At 42.3% G+C, this 18,329-nt stretch overlaps 1 protein-coding gene across 1 annotated transcript in view; it reads right to left on the reverse strand.

Annotated features, from left to right (window-relative positions):
• Positions 1–2,066: 2,066 nt before the first annotated feature.
• hmcn2 (hemicentin 2) overlaps positions 2,067–18,329 on the reverse strand; it is a 72,771-nt gene continuing 56,508 nt past the window's right edge. The window contains exons 64-81 of the mRNA XM_071403402.1: positions 18,117–18,251; positions 17,820–18,010; positions 16,448–16,529; positions 16,076–16,246; positions 15,767–15,919; positions 15,455–15,592; positions 7,258–7,379; positions 6,913–7,153; positions 6,617–6,676; positions 6,221–6,340; positions 5,764–5,898; positions 5,534–5,653; positions 5,274–5,399; positions 5,019–5,147; positions 4,617–4,910; positions 4,248–4,367; positions 4,021–4,147; positions 2,067–3,721 (exon numbers count right to left, since the gene is read on the reverse strand). Of these exons, the coding sequence (XP_071259503.1) occupies positions 3,337–3,721; positions 4,021–4,147; positions 4,248–4,367; positions 4,617–4,910; positions 5,019–5,147; positions 5,274–5,399; positions 5,534–5,653; positions 5,764–5,898; positions 6,221–6,340; positions 6,617–6,676; positions 6,913–7,153; positions 7,258–7,379; positions 15,455–15,592; positions 15,767–15,919; positions 16,076–16,246; positions 16,448–16,529; positions 17,820–18,010; positions 18,117–18,251 (2,849 nt within the window). The 3' untranslated portion in view covers positions 2,067–3,336. The remainder of the gene's footprint in view (positions 3,722–4,020; positions 4,148–4,247; positions 4,368–4,616; positions 4,911–5,018; positions 5,148–5,273; positions 5,400–5,533; positions 5,654–5,763; positions 5,899–6,220; positions 6,341–6,616; positions 6,677–6,912; positions 7,154–7,257; positions 7,380–15,454; positions 15,593–15,766; positions 15,920–16,075; positions 16,247–16,447; positions 16,530–17,819; positions 18,011–18,116; positions 18,252–18,329) is intronic.

An 18,329-nucleotide genomic window follows, 5' to 3' on the forward strand; every position in this document is an offset into this window, starting at 1 on the left:
AGCATGTGTCCATTAGGCCTATGGATTTTTTTTTTTTATCAGCATGAATTAGATTGAGCAATAAAATCCCCACTTTTATTCCATAGGCTTGGATCCACACTATGCAGCTGTTGCAAGAGCGCATTTTTCACAGGCTGTCCACTGGTTTAAAAAACAATGATTGATAGGCTGTTTTCTTTATATTTTGGTTGGGTCAGGGTGTGACTAGGGTGGATACGCTAGTTTTTGTATTCTCTAGGGTTTTTGTATTGTCTAGGGGTTTTGTATGTCTAGGTATTTGTATTCTAGGTATTTGTATGTTTATGGTGGCCTGATATGGTTCCCAATCAGAGGCAGCTGTTTATCGTTGTCTCTGATTGGGGATCATATTTAGGTAGCCATTTCCCTTTGGTGTTTGTGGGTTCTTGTCTATGTGTAGTTGCCTGTCAGCACTCATTTGTATAGCGTTATTTTGGTTAGTTTGTTCAGTGTTCATTATTATTATAAAGAAGAATGTACGCATACCACGCTGCGCCTTGGTCCGATTCGTATGACGAACGTGACAATACAAAAACTAGCGTATCCCCCTAGTCACACCCTGACCTAACCAAAATATAAAGAAAACAGAGATATCTCAGATCAGGGCGTGACATAGGCAGCTTAAACTTCTTGAATTCAACCATTATTGGTTGCAAATACACATTTATATTTGTGAACAACAACCACAATCCGTAAGGCATAAATATCTAAATGACAGAGCAGCAGTCTGATTCACATCAATGCGCTATGTAGATATCAATACGTGATATCCGTATCGGCGTAAGTTTCACAGCTACTGCCATCCTTACCTCCAAGCGTTTATTCAAATTGGATAATCTTTGGATTCCGACAGCAGTCGCACCATTGGAAGACATAGCTTGGACTGTAGCCTACAAAAGCATATTCCTGCTTTTTTCCCGCGATCCATCAAACACATTTTGTGTGTCATCATAGTGGTCTCTGACTTGTGCTCAGGTGGAACAAATTTAAAAGTGCGCCTTTTTCAATTCTGATTTGAATGTCATTGAGAAAACAGAGAAGTGTCAAAGATTTTTTTTTGCAAACATCCTTTCTGAATTTAAAAGTAATCCTCAAAGTAATCTAGTTTTTCAAAAGTATCAGTAATCTGATTACAATGTTTTCGCTGGTAACATAACGATTACAGTTACCGTTTTTGTGACCCCTTACATGTAATGGATTACATGTAATCCGTTACTCCCCAACCCTGCTGATATTCAGAGTTTAAATGGCCAAGTTGATTAGTCACAGGAATTAGGACTAATAAAGCCAATGCAACGGCCTGTTTTACAAACGGTGGGACTACAACATGGATCGGTATTCAAAATTCCATTGCGGGCCGACATGTTAGCTCGTGCTTACTGGGGTGTAGCCTACCATCTTTTGGACATATTTTTTTGGTGTTTTACAAACGGTAGGCTTACCACAGATGGGCATTCAAAATATGTAATTTCAGGCAGCACTGTAGCCCTCAGTAAGCACGGACTAACTGCGATGCCGTTTGGAAGTCTTTTTTGGGGGTAGAATGGTCGGCCTTGATTTCCACATCCACTGACATTGGTTTTTGGTCCGGTCTGGACCAAATCTGAACCAATCATAGATGTCTATGTTTGGTTCAGATTTTGTCCGGTCATAACTTAGCTGTTAATAAATCACTTATTTCCAACTTTCATTCAGAACCAAAAATGAGCCTGATTTCAATATCTGGAAAATACATATTTTCAATGCCTGGAAAATATGAATTTTCAACTTTCATTCAGAACCGAAAATTAACCTTATTTCGATGTATAGAAAATACGTATTTTTCAACATCTGGAAAAGATTCCTTTTCAACGTCCTGGAAAATATATGTTTTAAACATATGGAAAATACCTTTTCACCTTTCATTCAGAACCTACATTTGAACCAAACTTCAACCTCTGGAATATACATGGAGGGAGCGGCATTTTTTGGTATCGTCACGGGCAGCAGAACAGCAAAGACCAGCCTTGGAGGTAGTGCTGCAGGTAACTGAAACAGTCCAAATATAATTGTGTCATAAATGGCAAAGTTTAATTTCATTTTCTCATTGGTTGACTTACAGTTAAAACACATTTAACGTGCATTACTACCAATGATCAAAGCGGACAGTAATACACATTTTCTAAAACAGACATTTTTGGATGAATTTGATGGTTTTACATGTGTATACAGTGACACTGAAATGTTGGTTAATTCATCACACAGCTAATAGAAGGGAGGGTGCAGTCGAAATTCTAAAGAAATGTACACTGCACTATTGTAGCCATGATTTTGCTGAGTTTGTTCAGCATGTTTAATTCACAAGTATATTGTGCATATTTTCTATTAATATTCGTCTGCTTCCTCTTTCCCTGTTTCACAAACACCCACTGGATGTGGTTCTTCACATTTTGGGGTGTGTGTGTGTGTGTGTGCATACTACTCACTGAGTATGCTTTTGGTTTAACAATAAATAGTTGTTGCTCAGCACGATGTCTTTGTTGCTTCCCTCCCTCTATGGTTTTTAACCATGGAATTTTGAAACACATTTAGAAAGATGAATGGCTAAATCAGAATACTACAGCCTACAGACTAAACGTGATTAAGCAGAAAGGGACATTTTCTCTGATGTCCATGTTGTGGCCCTGCTAGTGGAGGCCAACTCCATTCAGCACAGAGTCCAATGAGAGCAATCAAACTCAAATGGTCCTCTACTTCCTGCTTAAGATGGTTTAGTCCAGGCCGGGGGAGGAAATGCTTTCTCATCCGTTTGTTCTTGTAACACAAACGCCATATGGCTCACTGCTTCGATGAAGCTAAGGCCATAAACGTAAACACACTCAAGTACAGTACATTCAGAATAGCACCTTATAGCTGATTCATGTGACAACAATGACTTAAAAGAATAGGAAAACACGAGATAAAATAATATTGACAAACCTGTAGCATTTTCACAATATAAATAGCTGCACGCCATTCTAATGCTATAGGACCTTCTTTGGCATGTTCATTGTGATAAATCCAACAAAACAGAACAGATTTTGACTAAACCATGTCCTCACAGTTTAAGATCCATTTCAATACAGTTTACATTGTACCACAGATAAGGGTCCAAATATCAGTGAAATCCTTAGTGATAATACTGTTTGCCTTGTCTCTTGATTAGTGCGTCCTTGGCTTGGCTTGGTTGGCATGCTCGTTCTCCCAGGCCGGGGGCCTGATTCTACAGAGATTGAGGAAGGGGACAGGGGCATTTTAGGGAAAAACACAGTCAGTTCCACCCTCCAGCTGAGGGGGGGCTCAGTAGGGGTATCTAGAGATGGAGATGTAGATGATGAAGATGCTCTGGTATGTGATGCGGCCCTGTGTGGAGAGGGTGGTGGCCTGCACCCTCAAACGCACCAGGCCTGGCCTCTGCAGGGGCCGTAGGGTGAAGATGATGCCCCTGCCTGCCTCATCCCTGATGCCAAATATCTGGCCCCCTGCCCCCGGATCCCCCTCACTGCCCTGCTCCAGGATGGTGAAGGATGTTCTCTCCTGCAACACCCCCACCTCAGAGAAGGCCGACAGGCGCACCACATTGTGATTGGCTAGGATGCCGAGGGGGAGGGTCAGCAGCTTGTACTGGAGTAGCAGAGGGGAACCTCCAGAGGCACAGTCCCAAGAGCAGGGTCTGTAGCACGTCCTGCCATGGAGAAAGAAGAGTCAACTGTTACACTTCCAGAGGTACTGATACTGTTGTCAGCTGGCTCTAAAGTTCAGTGATACATACAATACATACCTACTGTACACAACAACCAATTCATGGTTTTGTGGCATCAATGGTCAGTGACTTATTACATACATAGCTAACTACACAAAAAATGACTATGGTTGTGTGATAAGTAACTACGGTAACTACAATATTACAAAAATACCCAGGAAACAATCTGTCTAACTAGCCACACATTGCAACACACAGTGGTGTTGATTGAGGCCCCTTACCCTGGGCTCCCTCCTTTCTGATAGGATGCAGGGCAGGGCGTGTCCAGACACTGATGTCCTCCACGAGTGTTGAAGCACATCTGGTTGTGTCCACACTGGATGCCTTGTACTGCACACTCATCAATGTCTGCAAGCATCAGAAAGGAAACTCAGTACCTGTGTATGTTCTTGGCAATGCAAACCCAGTTGTGATGGGTGGTTATGTGAATTGTACGTTTTCTCCATACCTTTACAGCTCCTGCCGTTGGGTAAGAGCTGGTAGCCTGTAGGACAGAGGCACTGGAAACTGCCTATTGTGTTTCGGCACTCATGTTGGCACGGCTTCCTCAGCAAGCACTCATCCACATCTGTACAGAGATCAATGGCATGATGAGGTAAGCACCAGTGGTACCAGATTAAAGTCCCTTGCTTGTGGCCTTTGCTTACAGACGTTCAAGGAAAATGAGAAACTTCTTCTCCATCTTGTCCACAAACACAGATGCCAATTAGATGACAGAACCAAAGTGCCCTTGGTGGTTTGGGTTATTTAATAACAACATCTTTATATGGGGAAATACTTCCAAAGGGACTTCTACTTTAGGGGGAGCAACACTCACCGACACATGTACCATCTCGGTTGGTGTAGCCTATGGGGCAGCTCTGTCTGGTGATGCGGGATACCCCATGATGCCGTGAGAGGATGGGCCTACCGAGCGATGACACCAGCTGTGGGCGCAGTCTTTCCCTGATGCGGGTACCGTTGGAGAAGGCCTGTCCTCTCTCTAGGCCAGCACAGGAGCGCCCATCCCCCAGTAACACAGTGCCTGGTGGGCAGAGGCACCGGAAGCTGCCTGGCACGTTACGGCACTGGTGGGCACATGGACTCGGCGTCTGTAGGCACTCATCAACGTCTGAAAGGCAAAACAAGACTCAGACACTACTTAGAACAACATTTTATTGAACAGTAGCATATTGTTTTGTGTAGTAAAACATGACTATGCCAAAATGAAGCGTCTTACCGAGGCATGGACGTCCCACCCCCTGGGACTGATAACCTCTAGGGCAGACACAGCCGTACCCCCCAATGGTGTTCTGACAGATCTGGCTGTAGCGGCACATGTGGCTCCCATCCTGGCACTCGTCCACATCTGTGACACAAAACGTTGGTAAACACAGGGCTTAATGTGAGGGTCATCATTCTCATGGCACAAAGCTGTACCTGCATGCAACAACAGTCAGAGTAACAGACGCATTAATTATGAATGGCATCATACCCACACAGGCCCCATTCTCTCCCATTCTCATGCCAGCTGGGCAGCTGTCGAAACACTGGTAGCCTCCCTCTGTGTTGCGGCACTGCTGGTGAGCTGGGCACACATTCCTGCCGCACTCGTTGATGTCTGTTTATAAACAAGCATAAAGGGTTTGAGATTCCATAAGTTAACTGCTTCCATAACTTACAGTTTACTGCTTCCTGGTGTGAAACATTTGATTCTGTTGAAAATATCATCAGTGAGCCGCAGGTACCACTGACCTAGACAGCGGTGCCCAGAGAGCTGGTAGCCAGGGTTGCAGACACAGCGGAAGGAGCCCAGGGTGTTCAGACACTGCTGCTGACACGGGGAGAGAGACGACTCCTGGCACTCATCCACATCTGAAACACACACCACAGCTCTAACTCTGTTACTAATATGCCTTATACAGTTGATGAGCGGCTGAAAGAAAATCCAAAACAAACTTTTCATTTGTTGTGAATAGACTTGCCTTCACAGCTGGTTCCCATGGCGCTGGGCTTGAACCCTGGGCCACATTTAGCCTGGCAGCGGTACGTGCCAACCGTGTTCACACACTGCTGGTTGTAGTGGCACATGTGGGAACCCTGGGCACATTCATCAATATCTGCAGAGAGGTACCACAAATGTGAAGTGAAACATAAGAACACTGTCTACAATAAGTGTTTATACATTCACAGCGATACCATCAGTTCAGATAATCTCAGAACCAGATATTGTGTGCACTAGCTATCTGACTATTTAAATGAATGTAAATATTTTTGTTTTTCTATCTGTCACAATAGATTGCCTTCTAAAGCTTACAAATCAACATGATACCAGAGCCATATACAGACAGATCACCTAATGTAATGACGTATCTAAATAGGAGACATAAAATGGTGTGATAAAGTGTGCAGCATTCATTGAGAATGTTTCCTGTGGCTGACCTTGGCATGTGTTGGTCTTTGGAGAGATGGTGAAGCCGGAGGGACAGGCACAGGAAAAGCCACCCATCACATTGTTGCAGGAATGAGAGCAGGGCGATTCTGCAGCACATTCATCCTCATCTAACGATTCAACAGTTACAGTTTATTAAGATTTTCTGCATGAGTTCATTGTATTGTAATACTTTGTAATTGTATTGTTGTAATACATTATAACACATTATTACACTGTATTACACTGTACATTATTACACTACAATACAAAATATGATTGGTCAATCCAAAAAGGGTATTTGGATTATTTTCATTTCAACAATTTTCTACGGTATACATTGTTTGTTTTTTTTAGCTTATTTTTTTATTTTAAATCACAGAAGGCAAAAGTATACAAAAACATACCAGCACAGTAAGAGGCTGTATCCAGGACAAAACCTTTCGGGCATGTTTCTCCATCACCATCTAAAAATACAGAGCACCACCTTAAGTCTATGAACCGATTAAATTGAAACTTACATTTAAACAATTACAATGACAAAAATGCAACATGTTTGCTACAGTACATCAGTTTAAAGTCAAGTGTTTGTCTGTCTTGTGTTAGTCTGTCTTGTGTTTGTCTGTCTTGTGTTTGTCTGTCTTGTGTTTGTCTGTCTTGTGTTTGTCTGTCTTGTGTTTGTCTGTCTTGTGTTTGCACTGACCTGGTAGGAGTAATGAGGCTGTCATCTGGAAGTCCAAACTGAGACTGAATATGCTGTAGATGGCACTCATCTGGGACACCTTAAGCAGCTGCAACAGGGGCCCCTGGCGCTCCTCTCGGCCCTCGTAGATGATGGAGTGGTTACAGCGCAGCACCATGGGACCGCCTGCTCTCTGATGGGCCTGGGACGACCACGAGTACAGCTGCCCTGGACCCATCTGCACGTATGACTCATCAAACTCCTCCAGGACACAAAGCAATCATCATATTAGAGATAGAGTGTCATGGTTAGTCACGGTCAGGGACTTGAGCTGGCTTTAGAATGAGAGTGTTAGTCATTACACACCTGCAGATTGAGATGGGAGGTTGATAATGTTGGAGGGACAAAGCCATTGATAACGATGTCCATGAGAAGAACCCCCTCTGAGTCCAGACCTCTGGCTACATGTGTTACCCGAAGGCTCTCACCTGGTTACACACACACACAAACAGAACATTCAGATACAGCATGGATTAATACAAATACAAAAAAAACTTGTTTTGAACACATAACTATGTCATGTGTCATAACAGCTGACATAACATGGCCATAACTGTCATGACCCATATATTTACATCTGTTGTGATATATATTGCATTATTTTATGGCTGGTTATGACACTTACATTAGTGTCAAAACCCAAATTTATTCAAATTAGAATTTTCCCTGCCAAGAAGTTAACTTTCGTTTGAAAATCTCTCTTAAATCCTTTGTTTTGATGTAATGAATGCTTTACAGTCATGTTGTTCTCATCATATTTTAAATAAGTTGCAGAAAATACACTTTATGACACTGTCATGAAGCATTATAACATCCTGTGTCACTTTACTTGGACTAAGAAAGTACACTTTGACACTGTCATGAAGCATTATGACCATCATAATCATATATGCCAGATGGGCATGTACGTGATAGGCCGTTATATCAGTCATCAGTCAAAAAGAGGGTGTCTGGTCCTGCTCCTGAAATCTGTTCCTGCATTCATCTCAGTCATCAGCAACAGAGCATTGGGGTAAGCTGCATGTCTGACATCAATGTGTACACAATTACAATAATTTAGCAGGTAAATAAAAGATTTATATATACGTTTTCACACTTATGTAGGTGTCATAACCATAAAATAATGCAATTATGTCAGGTTATGACAAGTTATGTCAGCTGTTATGACATGGTTATGACCGTGTCATAATGTATTATGACGCTGGGTGTCAAGTAAAGCGTTTCCTAGTATACCATATAGCCTATGTTTTATACAATTCCTTTTTGCAATACAACCCAATGAGAAGGAAAGTAAAAAACAACATAAGGTTGCAAAGAATGATATTTGTGATGAACTGGACAGTATTAAAGTGATACTGAATATATGGTGTTTGGCTCCGCCCAACAGCACTTCATGCTTTTGGTTCAGCCTTTTCCACAGCGCTAAATGTTTCATTTACGTATGAAAGCGTAGAAAACAAATGTCAGCACACAAACCACACACATCCCAATGACAAAAATACTTGACAACAATACAACCAAATTGTGCGTATGGGAAACACGTGAGGGTGAATGACGAGACAACATTTTACCTTATAAACTTCTTCATTTTCTTCACTTCTTCACTTCATTTTACCTTATAAACTTCAAACATGTCATACTCTGATCAAAAATAAAATAAATACTAAATACTTAAAATTCTTTCCCATACATGAAAGTCTGTCTTGGGAAATAAAGAGGATTCTTATAGGTTTCAAAGGATGGCGTAAACCATTGCTTTACTAAGGCTTGTTTAACTGGGGCTACATGGAAAATATTTTAGCTGTTGTGAAGAGTGTGTACTCTTATGCACATCGAATTTCCTCAGATCATTTCTGTGGAATACCAGACAGAGGCATACAGCATCACTTACAAACTTTTCACATAGGAATGGGAATGACTAATGCTGGAACACAATGTGACTTCGTTGTAGTAAATTAAGCACAGACCAAATACATGCAAATATTGAAACATTGCTGTTTCCAGTCAATTTTATCTGTGGGAAACAGCTACTCTCTGTGTGCATTTCTCTTTGAAAAATCATCCTCCACATCTACTACATTTGACCTGTAACTAGTATACACTCAGGCTCTTATAAGACACCCACTGTGAATTTGTCATCCTGTCTGCTTTTCACCTTGCTCTGACTTCCCGCTCCTGATTATTAGTCTATACTTCTACCCACTTGATAAACTTTAAGTGTGCCTTGTCCTACAAAATGGTCCACCCACACAGACAGTGTGGTGAAGAAGGCGCAATAGCGCCTCTTTAACCTCAGGAGGCTGAAGAAAATTTGGCTTGTCTCCTAAAACCTTCAAACTTTTACAGATGCACAATTGAGAGCATCCTGTCGGGCTGTATCGCCACCTGGTACGGCAACTGCACCGCCCACAACCGCAGGGCTCTTCAGAGGGTGGTGCGGTCTGCACAACGGATCACGGGGGGCTAACTACCTGCCCTCCATGACACCTACAGCACCCGATGTCACAGGTAGGCCAAAAAGATCAAGGACAACAACCACCCAAGCCACTGCCAGTTCACTCTGCTACCATCCAGAAGGCGAGGTCAGTACAGGTGCATCAAAGCTGGGACCGAGACTGAAAAACAGCTTCTATCTCAAGGCCATCAGACCGTTAAACAGCCATCACTAACACAGAGAGGCTGCTGCCTACATACAGACTTGAAATCATTGGCCACTTTAAAACATGGAACACTAGTCACTTTAATAATATTTACATATCTTGCATTACTCATCTCATGTATATACTGTATGCTATATTATCTATTGCATCTTAGCCTATGCCGCTCTGTCATTGCCAATCCATATAAAATCTTATTCCATTCCTTTACTTAGATCTGTGTGTATTAGGTATTTGTTGTGGAATTGTTAGATATTACTTGTTAGATATTGCTGCACAGTCGGAACTAGAAGCACAAACATTTTGCTACACTCGTAATAACATCTGCTAAACATGTGTACGTGACCAATTACATTTGTTTTGGACATTTTTTACAAGCTTATCACCTTTTTGTACCATGAAAACCATTTATTCTTACAACTAATTCATGACTTTCGGATTACTCAGTGAGATGTATCTTCTGGACTGTCTGCCAATTGACCTGCTAGCTCGGATATTTCTATTACTAGGACACGTCTGTCTAACTGAACAGGTAAGGACAGCCTTGTAATGGCATCAGGATAATTAAGGTACAATGAATGTAATACCTGTGAATTGCAATATGATGAGCTATTTGCAGCATTTACACAATGATTTAGCACTTTGTGTAGGCCACTATAGTCTGCCCTGCAAGCTCCACATTCTAGTCCAGTAAATAAATTATACAAATAATACTTGTCATGATATGGAAGGAGCTCCACCCAGATAATACATGACATATTTTACAGTAAGCAATTTGTTAAAAAAGTAAATTATACTGTACAGGTTCAGCTTGAATACTTATTCCCGTTGCTGTGTAACTCCAGCGATCAATTCTATTGATCGGATTAACGAGATTAATAAAGCACTTGCTATATACAATTTCATTTGTCTAAACTCACACAATCTATTCCATTGTACCACCAGAATGTCAAATAAGCAGGAAGAAGCAAAATCCTAGATGCCAGTGAGTCTTGTAGTCACAAAAAAAGACAGTAACTGTCACTACAATTTCACAGATCACAGAGAGATATGTACTGTATAAACTGAAATGAGAGCAATTCACAACATTGTTCAGTGGAAGCTGCTGTAATGGAGTAAATGGAATGGCATCAAACACATGGAAACCATCCCCTTTGTGTCCAGAGCCTGGAGCCCTTCTCTCCTTCCTCCAGCCTCCTGTGCTGTATGACCCAGGCCTCCTCCAGCACATGTTCCTTCTCCTCTGTGACACCATAGAGGATGTTGAAGTGAGTCCTGTTCTGCATCTGGATGTCAGCGAAGCTCCCACCACAGTCGTCATCTGGGACAAGGTCATGTTGGCGCCGTTGTCCAGAACGCGTCCCACTCCGGTGTGGCCGACCACTTCTAGGTCCCCCTCCAGCAGGTCAGGCTTGATGAAGTAGTGAGTATCCAGAACACCCACCATGAAGTGCAGGCCTGACAGGTAGACTGCGTGGTTTAGGACTGCTGCCACACGCAGGCTGTCCTCGCTAGCAACCCCAATGATTTCGGAGATGACGACATCATCTCTGATGGCAAACTTGACGCCCTTACTAAAGATGGAGGAGATGGCAGAGAAGCGTGGCCTTCGGCCATGCCACGCCCCCAGCTGACCACTCACCTTACTCATAGGCAGCCGGTCCAGAGTGATTAAGTTCTTCAGGTGTTTCTGCAACTCACACTGAATACCCAACAGAATCTTACTAGGGTCATCAGCTTGGGGCTGATGCTGAGCTCCATCCACAGGTTATGGTTGGGAGTGGTCCACCTCCCAGCCACCACATCATAGTCCCTCTTCCCCAGGTGCACCAGATTGGTTAGCGGGTCATAGAGACCGCCCTGGAACCCGATGATCAGATAAAAGGAGAGTTTGAGTCTTGGTAAATGTCTCTGTAAGTGGTGTAGAGCATCTCCTTGACAATGTGTCCTTGGCTATTGAAGATGGCCAGTGGCGTGCCAGAGTTATCACAGGCTACGTAGTATTCCTCCCCGCTGCTTAGCTCTATGGCGATGAGGTGGTGTCCCTGCAGGTCATAGTAAAGGGAAGTGATCTCAGAGCTGGAGTGGTTGAACATGTCGGTCACCCTGGTAGGTTTGGTCAGGCCAGCATAGAAGAACTGCAGCTGTGAGCCGTCACGGGTCCTGCCTAGGCCGTTATAGCGGTAGTGAACACTCCTCTCCGACACTGTCAGTTGCAGCTGTAATCAAACATGACATTGCCCCGCAGGCGAAGAAAGCCATCTTCATCCGTACTGAATTTCTCAGTCTTGTTATGCGGTCTTGTAAGTCGTAGTGCAACGGCATTAGTCTGGCACTGTTGCCATGAATCAGTCAATTAATGCTGAGGTCGTAACTATAAGCTGACTATCAGCATCATACTTGTATGAGTAGCGTGTTATCCACACCGGTCCTGATCAGCGGAGGCTGGTGGGATGAGCTATTGAAGGACGAGCTTATTGTAGTGGCTGAAATGGAATAAATGGAACAGAGTCAAACATGGTTTCCATATGTTTGATACCGTTCCATTTAAACCATTACAATGAGCCCATCCTCCTATAGCTCCTCCCCCAAGCCTCCACTGATCCTGATGTTACGGATAATGATGCGACCCATTTTATCATACTGCACTAGACTTCAGGATCTCATACTGGACCTCCATCACTTGTCCGTTGGCATTAAATATCTTACTCTGCTTCATGATGTGTGATCACTGAGGTAATAGTTCATGAAACTGAATTTCTCAAACTGTTCAATCCTTCCAGTCACGTTATCATAATGGTTAAGGTCAATGGGAAGAGAAGTTTCATTGATCATGGCCTGCATGCTAGTGACACGGTAGTTATTATTGCTGTAGTCAAATCTGCCAATCACCAGACCCTCCACACTAAACCTATAGATCTGTCTCCCAACCAGAGGACCTGGCCATCTGTAGAGGATGGTGCACATGAAGCCCTGGTTCATGAGGTTGTGGTCTTCACCCCCCTCCCCCTAGAGATCCTTATGACTTTTTCCACATTTTGCTAGGTTACAGCCTGAATTTAAAATGGATTCAATAGAGATTTTTGGGGGTCACTGGCCTACACACAATACTCCATAAGTTCAAAGTGAAATAATGTTTTTTTGTTTTTTTTTAGTTTACAAGCTGAATGTCTTGAGTCAATAACTATTCAGCACCTTTGTTATGGCAAGTCTTAATAAGTTCAGAAGTACAACTTTGCTTAACTACATAATAAGTTGCATGGAATCACTGTGTGTAATAATAGTGTTTAACATTATTTTTGAATGATTACCTCATCTCTGTACCCCACACATACAGATAATTTTAAGGTCCCTCAGTTAAGCAGTGCATTTTAAACACAGATTCAACCACAAAGACCAGGGTTTTCCAATGCCTCTCAAAGAAGGGCACCTATTGATAGATGGGTAAAAAAAAGAGACATTGAATATTCCTTTCCGCATTAGGAAGTTATTCATTACACTTTGGATGGTGTATCAATACACCCAGTCACTGCTGTAAAGATACAGGTGTCCTTCCTAACTCAGTTGCCGGAGAGGAAGGAAACCGCTCAGGGATTTCACCATGAGGCCAAAGGTGACTTTAAACCAGTTACAGAGTTTAATGGCTGTGATAGGAGAAAACTGAGGATGGATCAACAACATTGTAGTTACTCCATAATACTAACCTAATTGACAGAGTGAAAAGAAGGAAGCCTGTACAGAATACAAATATTCCAAAACATGCATCCTGTTTGCAACATGACACTAAAGTAATACTGCAAAAAATGTGGCAAAGCAATTAACTTTTTATCCTTCACACAAAGTGTTATGTTTGAGGCAAATCCAATACGACACATGACTAATTACCACTCTCCATATGTTCAAGCATAGTGGTGGCTGCATCATGTTATGGATATGCTTGTAATAGTAAAGGACTGGGGAGTTTTTCAGGATAAAAAAATAAATGAAACGGAGCTAAGCACAGTTAAAATCCTAGAGGATAACCTGGTTCTGTCTGCTTTCCACCAGACACTGGGAGATTAATTCACCTTTCAGCAGGACAATAGCCTAAAACACAAGGTCAAATCTACACTGGAGTTGCTTACCATGAAGACAGTGAATGTTCCTGAGTGACCGAGTTACAGTTTTGACTTAAATCTACTTGGAAATCTATGGCAAGACTTGAAAATGGTTGTCCAGCAATGATCAACAACCAATTTGACTGAGGTTGAAGAATTTTTTAAAGAATAATGGGCAAATGTTGCACAATCCAGCTCTTAGACACTTACCGCTGTAATCGCAGCCAAAGATGCTTCTACAAAGTATTGACTCGGGGGTGTGAATACTTATGGAAATTAGATATTTCTGTATTTCATTTTCAATAACTTTGCAAGCATTTCTAAAAACATGTTGTCACTTTGTCATTATGGGGTATTGTGTGTAGATTGGTGAGAGAAAAAAGTAATTTAATCAATTATGAATTCAGGCTGTACTTAATTTGTGGACAATAAAGGACTAGGAATCTGAATTCTTAAGTGAGCAAAAATTAACTGCAGTCATGGAGCAATATGCCCTCTGCTGGTTCTCTTACAACGTACATACGTAGGATCTTAATTTGACCACTTTATAATGTCAGGAAAATAATCCTGCAGCAAGAGGAAATGTGAATTATTGTGATGATTATAGTTAAATGAACATTTGTGTAGGGGTTGATAAATTTTTTTGTTAGGGAAAATTAAGTCTGACAAGTTTCTAAGACCTGTCTAAGATGTGGGAGGTTCTAATAAGCTATATGGAATTGTTTTAAGATGGTCTTACCAGGGATCATTTTGTCATTTGATTTAGTATTTTAAGACACCTTGAAGTATCAAAAAAAAATATATATATATATAATTTGATGAAACATTATTTTTGGCCTTACTGCTATTTGGCCATAGAAATGCATTGAATAACAGATTCACTACATGAAACAGAGATTTAAGAAAGATCAGGAAACATTTGATATTTCTTTCTTACATGTATTTAACCCCTTATCTTTGGCACTAAACAGTCTCCATATATACTACCATACATTTTTTCAACTGCTACTGAGGACCTTCAGTCTTGTGGGGCCTGTGGGCAACCTAGAGCAAAACAACATATATGTACGTGTTTGTGAGAGTCTCACCTTTCCACAGAGGGGTTAGTGTGTAGCCCAAACTGTTCGGACGCTACAGACAGAAGTTGGTAGATCGGCTGTACCGACTTCAGACGAGTCCCAAGACGCTTGTGGGAGTCATAGAGCAAAACTAGGAACCCCATCATGTTCGTGAGAGTCTCAACTTTCCATAGAGGGGCCAAACCGACGCTACAGGCAATTTTGTGAGAAGACCGATCTTCGGGATGTCTCATGGGCTGACAGACACCGCTCTAGCTCTGTCACCACAGATGCTGAAGTGCGACATAGGCAGACGCAGTGGATTGAGACGCATCCAATATCTCTAGCTTAAACTGACTGATTTTTATGGGGATTTTTTATTATTATGCTAATTCAATATCCAGGGGGGCACGGACATCGACCTTAGGGGGGATAAAGTGGAAATTATAAACTTGAGAAGCCTGTTTAAACCTTGCAATACACTACAAGTTTGTATTTCCTGCTGTTAAGAACATTTCTTGCAAGAACATTTCTTGCAACAGGGTGATCCAATTAAGATCCTACACCTTTACAGATTTAAAGGGAAAATTCAGTTCAGTAGAGACAAACACTGTTGTAGGACTACATTTAAAGTAGAGTAAAACAATTCAGGTTATTTTGCAGGATGTAACTGTATCTGTTCTTAACTGACCTGTGTCAAACTCCAGTTGGGACTCCTGTCTGAACAGGCCCTGGGTCAGTGAGTAGCCGTTCCTGGCTGCTCCAGTCTGCAGCACTGTGGTCCAGTAGATGGGAGCAAACACAGACACGAGCGCCCGCAGCAATGGACCTGCAAAACATCAGCAGTAAGACCAAAGCTTATATGGAAATATCTCTAAGAGTATGATAGGTCAGGGTACAGACATGCTCAATGACAGTGACTGACTCAACGTCTTCACAACTTGATTAAGTTACTGACTTGATTGGTATTTCTAACAGAATCCTCTCCCACTCCCATACTCACCCACACTAGGGGGGATGTTGTCCAGGTGAGCCTGCAGGGTGCTGGTTCCATCGTCTAGGTTCTCTGTGATGTTAACCTCCAGGAACGACACCCCAAACTCCCTATCATTCACCATCCCTATCAGGCTGCCCCTGGCCTTACGAGGGGCCTCCCCTTCAGTCACCAAACATAGAGAAAGATGGAGGGGGGAGTGGCGAGAGAGAGAGAGGGGAATATAGTACTAAACTTTTTATTTACATAATATAATTCCATTGTTAAATTCAGCTGCATCTGTTTGGAGTGACAGGAGATCAGTTCAATCAGCCGTACCTGGACAGAGTCCAGTCTGACATCTTCTGGAGTCCATACTGGGACCGTCACATGATCGCCCCCCATTGACTGGCTCTGGATTGTTGCATAACCTGATTCGCTCCTGAACCCCTCGTCCACAGGTGGTGCTGCATGGGCCCCACTCCTCCCAATTAGAGTAACCTCCCTTAACTGTGGCGAGAGATAGAGAGAAAGAGAGAGAGAGCGAATACATTTAGAGAATGAAATAAACAATCCATTGCTTTTCTTGACCAGAGTTGAACAGAAGGTTTAATTTTCTTGTGTGTAATTTTAAGAATACTCCTATTTCATATTTTCACAACAGTATTTAGATGTTGGTGTGACTGTGTTCATGGTCCACACATCACTTACTCTGTACTTTGAGAGAGACGGTTCTCTCAGCAACTCCAGCCTCACTCTCAGCCACACACTGGTACTCTCCTGCATCTCCTCTCTGACACCGATGGCGACAGATAGACATGTTATGGCATAAACACATTTAACACAAGCACATTATTATTGTTCCTCTGAAATATGAGGATTGATATGCTGGTCATCCTTTCACTCTTCCAAATAACATCATAGAATGTAGTGACATTACCCCAGTGGCTCAGCTAAATGTGAGTGTGTAGTGTGTGTGTGAAGATTGTGAGTGTGTAGGCTTCTACTAGAAGCTGTACTTGTCATATTCATATACTAACAATAACCTGCATTAATTGGGCAATTATTAACTATGACATTTATAAATCAAGCTGATGATGTCTTAAAACATCTTTGTTTAATCCTCTGTATCAACTTTGTGTATGTCTAAGATAATATAAAATAGGTGATCTTGACTTCCAAACTGATCATCATAACCTGTCAGCATTATATCCTTCCGCGAAGTATCAATCTGGTATGACGACCAAGGGATGAGTCTTTAAGGTCCTGCCCTGTTTCAAAGTTTCTAAAATGGTGTGTTAGCTTACTGACTGGTCAGAAATACGTTTCCATATGCTGAAGTATGGTGTACTGTTGAATGCTGCTGAATAAGGTCTTGCCGTCCTAAGAAGTCCCCTTTGAGTTTCTTTGAGTGCGTCAGTCAACTTTACAATAAACATTGTGTTCCACAGAATGTTTTCATTTTTTTTCTGTTGAAAAAGGCTAATGTATATTTCTGATTTTTTTATGGAACTTCCATCCCTCATTGACACATTTAAAAGCTGACATTTTCTAAAAAGGAAAGTTTAAGGTTTTTCCATTAGCTTGTTTGCAATAACTCAGTATGACAACAGAGTATCACAGAGCTCTCTGTGAGAACAACTATTTGTCTTTGAGAAAGTGTCAGCTGCAGGGTGTACTATTCCAGCATCAACTATAGAGGTAACAAAGTTAACAACGTTACAGCCGGCAGAACAGAGAGAGAGTCTGGGAACATCCATATCTGAGCTCCCTCCTTCCCTCTCTAGCTAATACTGTTAGCCTCTGACTGAACTCACGCCAATCTGATTACGGCCAGACTCGTACACTGCAGTTACTGTAGGTCACACAATGTTCCATGACCCAGGATTGCAGATGGAGTGCAGATTGACTGCAGTCAGTGGTCCATCAAGCTGACTTCAAAATTGTCCATAATTTATTGTGTAAGCCTACTCACTTTTTGTTTGTACAGACATTTTTTAACTCAAGATATGAACTCTCAAATTCAAAGAACACTGGATAAAAATATTTCTGAGGGAGACAGATGGGACACGTGATGTGTTACCGTGATGCTGTAGATGGCCAGGGAGCCATTATGGAGGGGCTGCAGGCGAAGGGAGCGGAGAAGGGGTCTGCCGTCACGGAGCCAGCGGAGGACAGGACTGGGGTTTCCCTGGACAGGACAGTCCAGCATGGCTGTGCCACCCTGGGCCACAGTCTGAGAGATATGGGCCTCTCCCTTCAAAACTGGAGGTTCTAAGGAGACATGACACATCCCTTACATACAGTGTACCCCTATCAACAAATAGAACAATACAAATACAAACAGTCTAAACTCTGGTCATGTCTTCAAAGTGCTCACCTCTAATGCGGACAAATGAGAGTGCTCTAATGGTGCCCACACTGTTCTCTGCTAGGCACACATAGGTTCCCGCATCACTCATGGTCACATTCTCTATGACCAAGGAGCTTCTGCCTGCCTCATCCACACTGGAACCTGAGATAGATAGAGTTAGAGAGAGAGAGATGGATATAGATCTAGAGAGAGAGACTATTGCAGCAATCAAGATCATTA

This window comes from Salvelinus alpinus, chromosome 5 (genome assembly GCF_045679555.1).
Source record: "Salvelinus alpinus chromosome 5, SLU_Salpinus.1, whole genome shotgun sequence".
Lineage (NCBI taxonomy): Eukaryota > Metazoa > Chordata > Actinopteri > Salmoniformes > Salmonidae > Salvelinus > Salvelinus alpinus.